The sequence below is a fragment of the Taudactylus pleione genome, unplaced genomic scaffold (genome assembly GCF_031769625.1).
Source record: "Taudactylus pleione unplaced genomic scaffold, aTauple2 ptg000711l, whole genome shotgun sequence".
NCBI classification, from domain to species: Eukaryota; Metazoa; Chordata; class Amphibia; order Anura; family Myobatrachidae; genus Taudactylus; species Taudactylus pleione.
Window position 1 is genome coordinate 11,693,123 of NW_028285113.1, and position 14,956 is coordinate 11,708,078.

Below are 14,956 nucleotides of genomic sequence, written 5' to 3' on the forward strand. Positions count from 1 at the left end.
TGAAGACTGAACTCTTGCTTTTCCTTGCGGCCAAAAGGCTGACCACTTAGGTTGAACAGTGAATGCTGAAGGAAGACCAGCCATTTTAGAGGCTGCCACTGTAGCCACAATCTTGTCCAACTCTGTGCCAAACAAAATGCCCCCCTGAGAACAGAAGGGATTCCAGAGCTCTCTTGGACCCTGTATCTGCCTTCCAATACCTCAGCCAGAGGGCTGTCCGGGCCACCACTGAAACCGCTGATGCTTTGGAGGATAAAATCCCCGCATCTAAAGCTGCCTCTCCCAAGTAGGACGCAGCTTCCTTAACATAAGAGATGGCTGTCAGCTGTTCCCCGGAAGCTTCTGGAAGAGAAATTTCCAGTGTCTTCATCCATTGCTCAATGGCCTTAGAGACCCAAGTTGTAGCCATGGCTGGTCGGGTAACCGCACCAGACAGAAAATATTGCTTTAAGACAGGCTTCAAATTTCCTATCTGTGGGACAATTAAGCTAGGAAGCAGAAGGTATAGGCAATGTGGCACATGTGCGTCCACTGACTGAGGAACCTCCAATTTAGTGCATTGATCCACTGGAAAGGGGTATAAGGCTTCCACCTTCCTTTTAATATGGAACTTCCTATCTGGCAATTTCCATGCTTCCCCCATGAAATTAAAAAGGTGCTCAGACTTGGGAAACTCAGATTTTATAACCCTCTGGCATTTAAACCCTGGAGCCTCTCTTTGCACTGGCTCCTCCTCATCAATGTTTAGCACATCCCCCCCTGAAAGAGGATGTAGCAGCATCTGAAGGCTGAATGGTGTGTGAAGCAGACCTCCTTCTGGACATTGGCTGCATCGGCCTAATCATCTGTTTAGGCTGCTGAAAAGCTGCTAACGACGAAGCCACATTCTGAGTTGAATTAGCATACATGTCCATCCATGACGGAAGCAAAAAACACAGCAAGTTGCAAATGCTGAGAGCGCCCCATCATTGCAGCTGGTCCAGGTGCTGCCAATCTCTGTGCAACCTGTGCCATAATCTGGGAAAAGGAAGCCCAGGGGGTAAAATTGACTGATGAGGCGAATCCTTGATACAGCGGCCACATAACCCATCCTGTATGAAATCCTGTGGGGACAACCCTGATTTACAGGCCATACATGATACCAGCACAGGAGCCTCAGCCACCTGTCTTTCAGCTTCTGTGGACATAATAGATGTCTATTGATATGCAAAGTGGCAATGTTTTTCACCCAAAATACACACCTGCCACAGAGGGTTACATGAGGGGAAACAGCAGTGATAGATTATGACTGTCAGTTATTCAGATAAAGGCAGCACAACACAGCAGATTTTAAAAAGATAGTCACATGCAATATTATATATAAGAATTCTAGTATGGTAATTGCACCAACCTATCACAACTCTGCTCTACGTAGCAGTATTTTAAAACATTAAATATTTATGTAAAACAACCACACTCCCTAAAATAATAGGTGTCTGCTGAGGCAACTGATATAGGACAATGGGTTAATTGCCCTCAGAAAAGTATGTGTATGTATAGTCACATCAAGCGCCTGGTGTGTTGTATATGGTTGTTTCACTTCACTATTGTTGTACAACCTTTGTGAATTAATATTAACAGCAAAAAACTGACTTTCTGTAGCCAGGGGCGGGGTATGTTTGGAGGAGGACCCAGTGCATCCTGGGAGCTAAAGCTTGTTGACTGTTTAGTGCCTGGATCACTCCAGCTACATCCCAAGGTAATTTCTGTGGACCCTATGGAACCCGAAGAAGACTGCACTGATTCATTTGTTATGTGACTGTCAAAAGCCGCCATCGCGGCTTGTTACCTTTGTGGGTTCCGGTTGTCTGCCGACCACCTAGCTGCTCTGAGACACACTGCCAGCACCATACAGAGCAATTACTCTTGCTGTGGCCTTACTGCACCTGCGTATCCAATGAGAGCAGTGGATTCAGACAGCAGTACTACTCACAGCACAGCCGCTTGTACCATCTCAAGCGCGGTCTATGTTCATGGCCCTGCGGCAACTAGCCCTGAGCAGCGACTCCCCTGCTTTTAGCCTGCCGCTCTCAGTTTAGCTGCCCACACCACATCTAGTTCTCAACTCAGCCACCAAGGTCACGTCTCTGAGACAACAACCACAGTTGTGACCTACCAGGCTGTCTGAAGTTACCATCAGGCGCTTAACACAAGCAGATATAGAGTGTGGTGGGATTTAATCAGACAGGATCCAGTTATGATCCGGGTCAAAATCAATTGCAGGATAAAATATTCTACTCCAGATAATGAAGGACATGTGCAGCTATATTGTATGTATAGGCCAGAGGAGCAAGTCAGGCCATTACTTCATACATTTTATTGTATAACCAATGTCCTATAGATGGCTGGATTTTTTGGAAAAAAAAATAAATTTTATGTACAATGTTTTTATGCGCAATATGTTAGAGGTCCTCATTCCATGAGACATTCATTAGCTTATTCACATTATCCTTAAAGAATATTGCTATACGTGTTTCTAGAAAAGCTTGAGAATTAATACATTTGTGCTGATACAACATGGTACAGAACCCATGTCCCCTAATTTAGAGTATCTATCCTCCTTGGAGTAATATAGTTATGCTCAGGGGCGGATTGAGATAGAAAACCAGCCCGGGAAATTTCTGGTAGCAGCCTTAATGGGGGCGGGTCTTTTGATCGGGCGGAGTCTGTGGAGTGGGTTGGGATACTCCATCCTCATAGAGCCTGATTCTGTGATTCATAGAAAGAAGCAGTTGCAGCCTTCCTTGTGTCATTTGCTGCAGTTGTGTCTGCAACTTAATGCTAATGCCACTACAAAGCCCTTCCCTGATGCACATTCAGATGCATGGATGTACAAGGACTGACACTGCAATTATGCTTTGTGCGTCTTTAGACACCAACATCAGTCATGTCACTGAAACTTTCTCCAGACCAATGCTAGGTGCAGATCATTCATCTAATTATGGCCTCCAATGTGAGCGAAACTATGCAGCCTCTTTCCACAACATACCTGTCACTCCAATAACACACCAATCGCTACATCTGCATCTGATTAGCCAGCCCCCTGTAGCCACACAGGAAGTCCAACACATTTCTGATGCACTTCTAGTGCATGCATCAATATCTGTACTGCGCATCTATGCAAACACCATCGGGACAAAAAACACCACTCTGCTGCTTCTGACTCAGACTAATGCTGTATACTATGCCATAGTGGTTCCTGCTGAACATCATAACTACATAAATAGTAATAAAATGTCACTGGCGTGACATTATGGTGACCATCACACCAAACACGCTGCAGCATACTGTATCATATACAGTATATCAAATGGCCTGGCTGACTGACTCATCAATGCCCAGCCCAAACCCCTGGACGTAGAAACATGAAATCCAGGGGGTATATTCCTTCCATGAAGTAAGCACCCACTAAGAAGGGATTTTTTGAAATTCAACTCCAATGGGGGTGAAAATTAGTAAAATGTTTCCTCTTAACTGAGGTGATAGAGTGACAAAACATGCCCCAAGTGCTGCGGGACTTTAAGCTCATGTCTGGGATGAATGACGTCTCCGTGTGTCTACATATGAGACAAATCCTCTGTGTTCTATGTATTGTATGGTTGCAGTTATAATACCGACAGTCAGAATGCAGACACCGAGAATAGCGGCGCCAGCATCCAGCCCGGCGCCGACATCCTGACAGTAAGTTTTGGTGTTAATAGGGAGGGTTAGGCACCAGAGGGAAGGTTAGGGTTAGGCAATAGGAGGGGTTAGGTTTAGGCAGCTGGGAGAAAAGCGGGGTTAGGATACCCATACCCAACCCATATAAGAAATGCACCTACACTATCAATATAAAATACAAGGCAATGACTGCATACAGGGATAGATGGACAGATATATTATTGCTAGGGGTGTGCACCGGCCACTTTTCATGTTTTGTGTCTGGATTGGTTTTGCCAAAACCACCCTTCCGTGTTTTGTGTTTTGTGTTTTGGATCTGTATTTTTTTGAAAAAAAAAAAAACCATAAAAACAGCTAAAATCACAGAATTTGTAGGTTTTTCTGCTCCTATGCTATTATTAACCTCAATAACCTTAATTTCCAGTCTATTCTGAACACCTCACAATAGTGTTTTTATGTCCAAAAGGTTGCACCGAGGTAGCTGGATGACTATGCTAAGCGACACGAGTGGGCGGCACAAACACGTGACCCATCTAGGCGTGATACTGCAGTGGCAGACAGGATGGCTGTTTGCATTATGTACAGTTTGGGGCCTAGTTTTTCAAAGAAAAAAAAAAAAAAAAAAAAAGAAGAGGTGCAAGATGGAATTCCTTGGGCCCTCCCACCCACCCTTATGTTGTATAAACAGGACATGCACACTTTAACAAATCAATCATTTCAGCGCCAGGGTCTGCCACACAACTGTGGCTGAAATGATTGGTTCATTTGGGCCCCCACAAAACAAGCTGGCAATTAATGTGTCCCTGCACAAACTGGCTCTACGGAGGCAAGATGTCATCCTCATCCTCCTCATCCACCGATTCCTCACCCTCTTCAGTGTGTACATCCTCATCCTCACAAAGTATTAACTCATCCCCACTGGAATCCACCACCACAGGTCCCTTTGTACGTTCTGGAGGCTGGTCTCCCTGGAAGAGCTGATAATTAATTTTGATGAACATCATCTTCTCCACATTCTGTGGAAGCAACCTCCTACGCCTTTCGCTGACAAGGTTCCCGGCTGCACTAAACACTCTTTCGGAGTACACACTGGAGGGGGGGCAACTCAGGTAAAATAGAGCCAGTTTGTACAGGGGCCTCCAAATTGCCTCTTTTTCCTGCCAGTACAGGTATGGACTGTCTGACATGCCTACTTGGATGCTGTCACCGATTTAATCCTCCACCATTCTGTCAATGGTGACAGTATCATATGCAGTGACAGTAGACATGTCAGAAATTGTTGCCAGGTCCTTCAGTCCGGACCAGATGTCCAAACTTGGTCCTGCCTGCCCTGCATCACCGCCAGCGGGTTGCTTAGGATACCTAAGTTTTTTCCTGGCAGCCCCAGTTGCGGGAGAAAATGAAGAAGGAGCTGTTGACATGTCACGTTCCGCTTCAGCTGACAGTGTGTTCATCAGCAGGTCTTTGCACCTCTGCAGGCTTGTGTCGGCCGGAAAGAGAGACACCACATAGGCTTTAAACCTAGGATCAAGCACGGTGGCCAAAATGTAGTGGTCCGATTTCAACAGATTGACCACCCTGGAATCCTGGCAAAGCGAATGAAGGGCTTCATCCACAAGTCCCACATGCCAAGCGGAATCGCTCCGATTAGCTCTTCCTTCACTTTCTCCAGCTGCTTCTGCAAAAGCCTGATGAGGGGAATGACCTGACTCAAGCTGGCAGTGTCTGAACTGACTTCACGTGTGGCAAGTTCGAAGGGCTGGAGAACCTTGCACAACATGGAAATCATTCTCCACTGCGCTTGAGTCAGGTGCATACCCCCTCCTTTGCCTATGTCATAGGTGGATGTATAGGCTTGTATGGCCTTTTGCTGCTCCTCCATCCTCTGAAGCATATAGAGGGTTGAGTTCCACCGCGTCACAACCTCTTGCTTCAGGTGATGGCGGGGCAGGTTCAAGAGTGTTTGCTGGCGCTCCAGTCTTCGGCACGCAGTCGCTGAATGGCGAAAGTGGCCAGAAATTTTCTGGGCCACCCAAAGAGTCTCCTGCACGCCCCTGTCACTTTTCAGAAAATTCTGCACCACCAAGTTTATTGTGTGAGCAAAACATGGGACGTGCTGGAATTTGCCCAGATGTAATGCCTGCATAATATTGGTGGCGTCGTCAGATATCACAAATCCCCAGGAGAGTCTAAGTGGGGTAAGCCACTGGGCGATGATTTCCCTCAGTTTCTCTAAGATGTTGTCGGCGGTGTGCCTCTTACTGAAACCGGTGATACACAGCGTAGCCTGCCTTGGAACGAGCTGGCGTTTCTGAGATGCTGCTACTGGTGACGCTGCTGCTGTTGCTGTGTAAGGTGATACATCTACCCAGTGGGCTGTCACAGTCTTATAGTCCTTAGTCTGCCCTGTTCCACTTGTCCACATGTCCGTGGTTAAGTGAACATTGTTTACAACGGCATTTTTCAGGACACTGAGGACACTTTTTCTGACGTTTCTGTACAGTCTCGTTATCGCCTGCCTAGTGAAGTGGAATCTAGATGGGATTTGGAACCGGGGACACACTACCTCCATCAATTGTCTAAATCCCACTGCACTAATGGCGGATACCGGACGCACATCTAACACCAACATAGCAGTCAAGGCCTCAGTTATAAGTTTTGCTTCAGGATGACTGCTGTCGTACTTCATCCTCCTCGCTAAGGACTGTTGGAGGGTCAATTGTTTAGTAAAAGTAGTGGTGTTCCTTCTTCCTCTCTGGGATGATGAACGACTCCCAGCAGCAGCAACAGCAGCAGCGGCAGCAGGAGGCGTAGCAATGCAGGATCCTCCGGAAGAATCCCGGATAGGAGAGTCAGTCATGCCAGTGACATGGCCTGCAGGACTACTTCCAATCCTGACTAAGGAGGAAATTGACAAGGAGGGAGTTGACGGTGTGGTTTGCAGGCGCTTGGATACAACAGGACAACGGGATTTAGGTGTCCCTGGACTGCTTACGGTCTTAGCCAAAGTTTCTGAACTTGACAGTAACTTTTTATGAACGCGCTGCAGGTGCCGTATAAGGGAGGATGTTCCTAGGTGGTTAACGTCCCTACCCCTACTTATTTCACCTTTACATATGGTACATATGGCAAGACAGTTGTCCGGATTTGGATAGAAATATTGCCAGACCAAAGAGGTGGAATGTTTGGTCTTCTGCCCAGGCATGACCGTGATGGGCTTTTTCATCCCACGAACAACAACTGTCTCCCCCAGAGCCTGATTTAAACAAACTACATCACCATCAGAATCCTCCTCGCCAACTTCCTCCTCAGCGCCAGCTACACCAGTATCCTCATCCTGTTGTACTTCAACAGTGACATCTTCAATTTGCATATCAGCAAGTGGACTGTGGGTGCTCCTTTCAGCACTTGCAGGGGGCGTGCAAATGGTGGAAAGAGCCACCTCTTCCCGTCCAGTGCTGGGAAGGTCAGGCATCGCAACCACCACCACACTTGGACTCTCCTTGGGGATTTGTGATATCTTCTTAGAAAGCACAGTTCTTCACTGTGCTTTTGCCAGCTTAACTCTTTTGATCTTTTTAGTGGGAGGAGGGCTTCCATCGTCATGTGAAGCTGAACCACTAGTCATGAACATACTAGGGATCGAACTTAACAGTTCCTTACCACTCCATGTCGTAAATGGCATATTGGCAAGTTTACGTTTCTCTTCAGCTGATTTAAATGTTTTTTTCAAGGTCATTTTCCTGAACTTTGTCATTTGGGATTGTATGTGCCCTCTATTATGACATTGGGCATCGGCCTTGGCAGACGACGTTGATGGCATGTTATCGTCTATGTCATGACTAGTGGCAGCAGCTTCAGCACTAGGAGGAAGTGGTTCTTGATCTTTCTCTATTTTATTTTTATCGGAGAAAGGTTGGTTCTCCATTTATGTTATATCGATTTGATATGTACGTGCGGCTAAACACAGAAAATATTTTTTTTATTTTTGCTGGAGAGTAGTGCACTTTGTGGGTTACACCAGCCTTTAAGAAATGAGCCAGCCGGCTCTTTACTTATGGGACACAGGCGCACGCTTGGCGCTGCTCCTTTTTTGATGCACGTGCGGCTACTGCGCACACAATTCACAAACACAGAAAATATATTATTTTTTTAGCACTTGGGGGGGGGGGGGGGGGGGGGAGCACCCCTGATGGACAGAGCACCCCCTGGACAACACTACAGCACCCCTTTAGGACTGGGACACTGCACAGGACTTTGGAGTGGACACAGCCCCTATGGAGAACTGACTGCACAACACAGTCCAGCCAGCCCCTATGGACTTTGAAATAGTGGACACAGCCACTATTAACAGCAGCAGCACAGCCAGCCCCTATGGACTTTGAAGTAGTGGACAACAGCAGCACAGCGCAGCACAACACTACACTACACTGCCAGCCCAAACTCCCACCCTCCCTCTTCACTGTCCACAGCCGAGTGAGAAAATGGCGCCGACGCGGGTACCTTATATAGGATCCAAAACCCGCGAGACCCGGAAGGCGGAATGACGACGTTTTGCCTCGATTTCAGATCCGAGTCAGGCGGGAAAAGTTGAGCCTGACTCGGATCGGGGGGGGGCTCGGATTTCAGAAATCCGAACCCACTCACCCCTAATTATTGCTATGCATATTTTCTATAAGTACACATAAATGTAGGCATAAACACAACATCTATAGCAGAGGTGTGTGTGTGTAATATATATATATATATCTATCTATCTATCTAGTGCTTTTATCTGGCACATGTAGATCGGCATTCCTATATACCCATGAGGAACTTGCCAGGGTGCTCATGAGAAAAATAACAAGGTATGCAAAAAAGCGGCACTCCACTGGTCTTCATAACAGCAAATAAATATACTCAGCAGTGTCAGTGTAACACTTCCGTGAAAAGGGACAAATAAAAGTTTGAAACGTTGGTTCAATAGACTGGCTCTTTGAGTACATTTATTTGATGTTATGAAGACCAGTGGAGTGCCGTTTTTTGCATACCTTACATATATATATATATATATATAAATAATGTGGTGAGCGATGGGATGTGAGATATATATATATATATATACACTGTGTATGTATATATCACATTCACATCCCGCAATAAATAATCACATTCCATCACACAAGATAGTTAGGGGCCCATTTATCAAAGATCATTTGAGGTAAATTCCCCGAAAAACACCTGTTTTCGGGGGTTTACCTCAAATACTTAGTATCCCCCGAATGTATGAAGGAGGGACCGCAGCAGGTATCTCCGATACCTGCTGCGATCCCTCCATTGCCGCCGGCAGCCGCCTCCCCCATAGGTTTCTATGGGGGATGCGATGCTGCCAAATGTATCAATATCGGGAATGCTTCGCATTCCCGATATTGACCGCAGCAGCTAACGCCATCTGCAGATAGTGTTAGCTGCTGTGTCCTATGGGCACTTACCGCATTTGAGCCGGCGGAGGGATCTTCCAGATCCCTCCGCCGGCAATGGGCGGCGCTCATGTGCAGTCCGCGGGACTGCGCATGCGCAGCAGCCCGGAATGCGCTCCGGCCACATCGCAGGGACGGGCTCTTTTCGGAGCCAGTCTCTGTGCATGTGCCGGGTCATACATTCGGCCGGTATGATCGCATTATGCAATGCGATCATGGGCGATACTGCATGCCCTGATCGCATTGCAAAATGCGATCCTTAATAAATGGGCCCCTATATGAGGTGATGCTTCAGTGGCATGTGATGTGATTATATTATATAAATATTTGAGGGGTCCATGTGGATTTTATTTTTTTATAAGTGATGCTTGCACAGTGCACACTTAACATTTTGTCTCACAATATGGGGGACCCCCGATCGCCTCCCCCCCCCTCCCCGCCCCATGCAAATTATAATAGAATAAGAACAAGTAGATTCAACAACTGCACACACACATACAAATAAAATTGAGACTTACTGTACTCAATGCAAGCTAGCCGCGGCTGCCCCGAGTCCTGCTGCAGCAGCATCTGCCCTTCCCGGCTCCTAAGTCCTGCCCTTGTGACTGCTTGAGGCGGAGCCTTGAGCTGTCACTCACGAACTCCGCAATGGCCGATGGGAGGAGCTGCTACTGCTGCTGAGATTGCGCAGCAGCCATGAGCCCTCCCGCGGCCATATTACACGGGATGGATTAGCTTCTGTACAGAAGCTTATGACCGCTGCTCACATTACCGGCCGTTAGAGCTGCCGATGCCTGTGTCAAGCGGCCCAGCAGAGGGGAGAGGGGGACCGGCCCAGCGGGAAACAGCCCGCTTTCCCGGTGGCCCAATCCGCCCCTGGTTATGCTAGTTATATTGGATTGCAGATACTGCTATGAGATTCAGCACTATGTGCCCCTTATACGTGAAAACTCACATATTACCTTTCCAGCAGCAGTTAGCGCTGTGGAAGCAGGAATCAGACACTTACAGCCACATCCATGCTGCACACACAGATACTGCAGTGCCTGATTCCATATGTCCTCCCTCCCCCCCCCCATGCTACATGTGTTGTGCACAGTAATGTGACATCAAACAATTCAGGCAGGGACTGGTTTCCAGCACTAAGATCGCCAAGAATCCATTATGTTACTTGGAGCACAGGTTCTCAAACTCGGTCCTCAGGACCCCACACAGTGCATATTTTCCAGGTCTCCTCACAATCACAAGTGAAATAATTACCTTCACCTCTGGATCTTTCAAAATGTGTTAGTGAGCAATGAGTACACCTGTGCACCTGCTGGGTGACCTGGAAAACGTGACGTGTTTGGGGTCCTGAGGACAGAGTTTGAGAACCGCTGACTTAGAGGAATAGTCATGGCCGGGAACAGGGTGGTACAAAGGGGACTCTTGTACCAGGTCCCAAGATTCTGAGGGGCCCCAGACCCTCAGGAATCCTGTGAGCCCAGTTGACATATCTCCCTTACCTCTGCTGTAAGTACTGCAGGGCACAGGAAGAGGGATGCTGGCCACCCGGTGCAGTATGCATAACATCATGACTTCACACCACTGGATCAGAGAGGAGCCGGGCCTAAGGGGTCTATTTACTAAGCAATGTTAGGAGACAAAGTGAAAGGAGATAAGGTCCCAGCCCATCAGCTCCCAACTGCCATGTCACAGGCTGTGTATGAAAAAATTATAGTTGAGAGCTGATTGAGAGGAGATAAGGTCCCAGCCAATCAGCTCCCAACTGTCATTTTTCATACACAGCCTGTGACATGGTAGTTGGGAGCTGATTGGCTGGGACCTTATCTCCTAACACTGCTTAGTAAATAGACCCCTAAGTCTCCAGGAGAGGAACAGTGCAGCAGGTAAGTGTTGGCAGGGCGGGATATTGATGAAGAGGGAGGGGGCTGAAGACAATGGTCGGGGAATGAGGCAGAGAGACACAGTGGCCGGAGAATGAGGCCAAGAGAGGGGATGAAGGCGACAGACAGGTGGAGGGATAATGATGCTGAAAGGAACAGGAGGAGATTAGTGGATGGCTGGCGAGAGAGAGACAGGGGGATGAGGCTGGAGGCAGGGATGGTGCGGGAACAACACAGTTGAGGAGGAGGCTGGTGCAAAACAGGCAAGGATAAGGCTGAAAGATACAGTTGGGAATAAGGCTGGAGAGAAATGGGGGATGTGCAAATGGCCAACCTGCTTGTACCTACTATGAGGGAATAGGGGGCCCCAAAAGTGTATGCTGGACCCCAACTTTTCTGTTGCCAGCCCTGGGAATAGGACAGTTCAGCACACACCTGTTCCACCAACACTGCCATTTCAGTGCACAATACATTTCCTGTAGGTCTAAAGATTATGGGATCTATGTACTAAGCCTTTGAGAGAGATAAAGTACCAACCGATCAGCTCCTGTCTTTTTTCAAACACACCCTGTAAAGTTAGTTAGCTGATTGGTAGGTACTTTATATCTCTCCAAGGCTTAGTCCATAGACCCCTATATCTCTCTGAAATGTGCATCAGGCTACACTTCCTAGTAGAGATGTGCAGGTCTGGTTTCCTGGAAACCAAAAATAACCAAATTTAGGGGCACCAAGTCAAATCTAGTCCCATGTTAGTTCATTTTGGAGTTCTGAGTCAAACCAGGTCCTGGTTCAGGTCTACCGTTAGCTGTGAACTAGGTTTTAAAAAAACAGAAAAGTCACATTTTGGATTGCATGTAAACATTAAAATGCAAAGATTTTAGCTTTGATGTTTTTGGTGTAACAGAAAAACCAAACAGAGCTTACTAACGAATACAAAAAAAAACAATTGAGAGTGGTTTGCCAAAACCAATATGCGACAATGAATTAGAACTGAGACAGAAAACAAAATCACAGAGGTCCGCACACACATCTTTACTTCTTATAATGAACAGCCTCCATTACTGGTATTATTGGGACTCTCATAAGACACTTACTGCTCCAGGTGTGAAGTTGCTCCATTTATGGGGCAGTTGATGTTTAGTGCTTTCTCCCAGGACACCCACAAGGACAATGGAGACCTGATCACAGGTCCCAGAGCTCAGGTCAATCCCTGTTGCAATCTTTAGCTTATAGGTCACCATGTCTTCAGGCAATGACCCTGTAAGAGTGGTTCTGTAAGAAAGTAGATCAGTCAGAAATGTCTCCAATTAGCACACACACCTGTCATATACCTTGTACAATAAGGCCCCACCTGTCACTAATCACTTATTACAGCAGGGTGGGGCTATGTCAGTGTCAGGAAACCAAGACATGGATACGAGGCTGATGTTAGCTTCTTATTCGGCCAGCTTCTAATTCACTTCTTATTCGAGCTCCAGCTTCTTATACCCCTTTTCCCCCTAAATTCCGGGTCTGACCCGGAGTTGGAACAAAGTTCCTATCAGGATCAGACCCAGAATTTTGCCGGTGCTTACTTGGGATATTCCCGAGTCAGCGCCGCTCACACCGCAGTCGGGTCTGCATAGACCCGGCTTTTGCGGAGTGAAAGTGGTCGCTTGGAGATGACGTCATCTCCAAGCGCAACTGAAGCCGGACCAATCGGCCGGCTAGCAGCGCACTCCAGGTCATCGTGACCCGGAGTGTGCTGTTCTCATAGCATAGCCCATGTTAAACCCCGCTAGTAACCTGGGTTGGATTGCCGGGTCACTCGACCCGGCGATCCAACTCTCTCCCCTTTTACACCAGGGAGCTGCCCGTTATAACCCTTCAAAAACCCGGGTTTAAGCTCTGGTGTAAAAGGGGTATTATTCAGTTTCCAGCTTCTTATTCAGAACATGTTATGTTAAAACATTTTTATCAAATAGATTCAATAAGCTTACATTGAATAAACAAAATATGGTATCTATTACACATATTTCAATTGTATTTTGCTTGGCCCACAAAGCTTTTGGGCATGAAATAGGGTGGTAAAGTGGGCACAGGGACCAGATTTTATACATTTGAATAAGTAGCTGTAGTTGTGCAAGGGTTAACTAGCCTTGGGCAACAAATTTGACACCTGGAATCCACAGAGGGGGGTCACTTACATATGACCCACTTGCAATTGACCTTGCCCAACAAGGTTATGGGCATGAAATAATGTGGTAAAGTGGGCACAGACACCAATTAATACATTTGAATAAGTAGCTATATTTGTGCAAGGGTTAACTAGCCTTGGGCAACACATTTGACACTTGGAATCCACAGAGGGGGGTCACTTACATATGACCCACTTGCAATTGGCCTTGCCCAACAAGCTTTTTGGCATGGAATAGGGTGGTAAAGTGGGCACAGGGACCAGATTTTATACATTTGAATAAGTAGTTATAGCTGTGCAAGGGTTAACTAGCCTTGGGCAACAAATTTGACACCTGGAATCCACAGAGGGGGGGTCACTCACATATGACCCACTTGCAATTGACCTTGCCCAACAAGGTTTTGGACATGAAATAGGGTGGTAAAGTGGGCACAGACACCAATTAATACATTTAAATAAGTAGCTGTATTTGTCCAAGGGTTAAAGAGCCATGGACATCAAATTTGACATTTGGAATCCACAGATGGGGGGGGTCACTTACATATGACCCACATGCAATTGGCCTTGCCCAACAAGGTTTTGGGCATTTAATAGGGTGGTAAATTGGGCACAGGCACCATTTTATACATTTGAATCAGTAGCTGTAGTTGTGCAAGGGTTAAACAGTCTTGGGTAACAAATTTGACACTTGGAATCCACAGAGGGGGGTCACTTACATATGACCCACATGCAATTGGCCTTGCCAACAAGGTTTTGGGCATGAAATAGGGTGGTAAAGTGGGCACAGGCACTAATTAATACATTTGAATAAGTGGCTGTATTTGTGCAAGGGTTAAAGAGCCTTGGGCAACAAATTTGACACTTAGAATCCACAGAGGGGGGTCACTTACATATGACCCACTTGCAATTGACCTTGCCCAACAATCTTTTTGGCATGAAATAGGGTGGTAAAGTGGGCACAAAGACCAGAATTTATACATTTGAATAAGTGGCTGTATTTGTGCAAGGGTTAAAGAGTCTTGGGCAACAAATGTGACACTTGGAATCCACAAAAGGGGTTCACTTACATATGACCTTTTGGGCATGAAATAGGGTGGTAAAGTGGCCACAGGCACCATTTAATGAATTTGAATAAGTAGCTGTAGTTGTGCAAGGGTTAACTAGCCTTGGGCAACAAATTTGACACCTGGAATCCACAGAGGGGGTTCAATCACATAAGACCCACTTGCAATTGACCTTGCTCAACAAGGTTTTGAGCATGAAATAGGTTGGTAAAGTGGGCACAGGCACCAATTAATACATTTGAAAAAGTAGCTGTATTTCTGTAAGTGTTAAAGAGCCTTGGGCAACAAATTTGACACCTGGAATCAACAAAAGGGGGTCACTTATATATGACCCACTTGCAATTGGCCTTTCCCAACAAGCTTTTGTGCATGAAATAGGGTGGTAAAGTGGGCACAGGGACCAGATTTTATAAATTTGAATACGTAGCTGTAGTTGTGCAAGAGTTGACTAGCCTTGGGCAACAAATTTTACACTTGGAATCCGCAGAGGTGGGTTACTTACATATGGCCCACTTCCAAGTGGGCCATATGCCCAACAAGGTTTTGTGCATGAAAGAGGGCATTAAAGTGGGCACAGGCACCAATTAATACATTTGAATAAGTAGCTGTAGTTGTGCAAGGGTAATCTAGCCTTGGGCAACAAATTTGACACTTGGAATCCACAGAGGGGGT

The 14,956-nt window shown here is 46.6% G+C and overlaps 1 protein-coding gene across 1 annotated transcript in view; it reads right to left on the reverse strand.

The window, feature by feature from the left end:
* The window catches only part of LOC148477489 (hydroperoxide isomerase ALOXE3-like), a 28,859-nt gene extending 16,508 nt beyond the window's left edge, over window positions 1-12,351 (reverse strand). The window contains exon 1 of the mRNA XM_088456750.1: window positions 12,139-12,351. Coding sequence (XP_088312876.1) covers window positions 12,139-12,285 — 147 coding nt within the window. The 5' untranslated portion in view covers window positions 12,286-12,351. The remainder of the gene's footprint in view (window positions 1-12,138) is intronic.
* Between the last annotated feature and the right edge of the window lie 2,605 nt (window positions 12,352-14,956).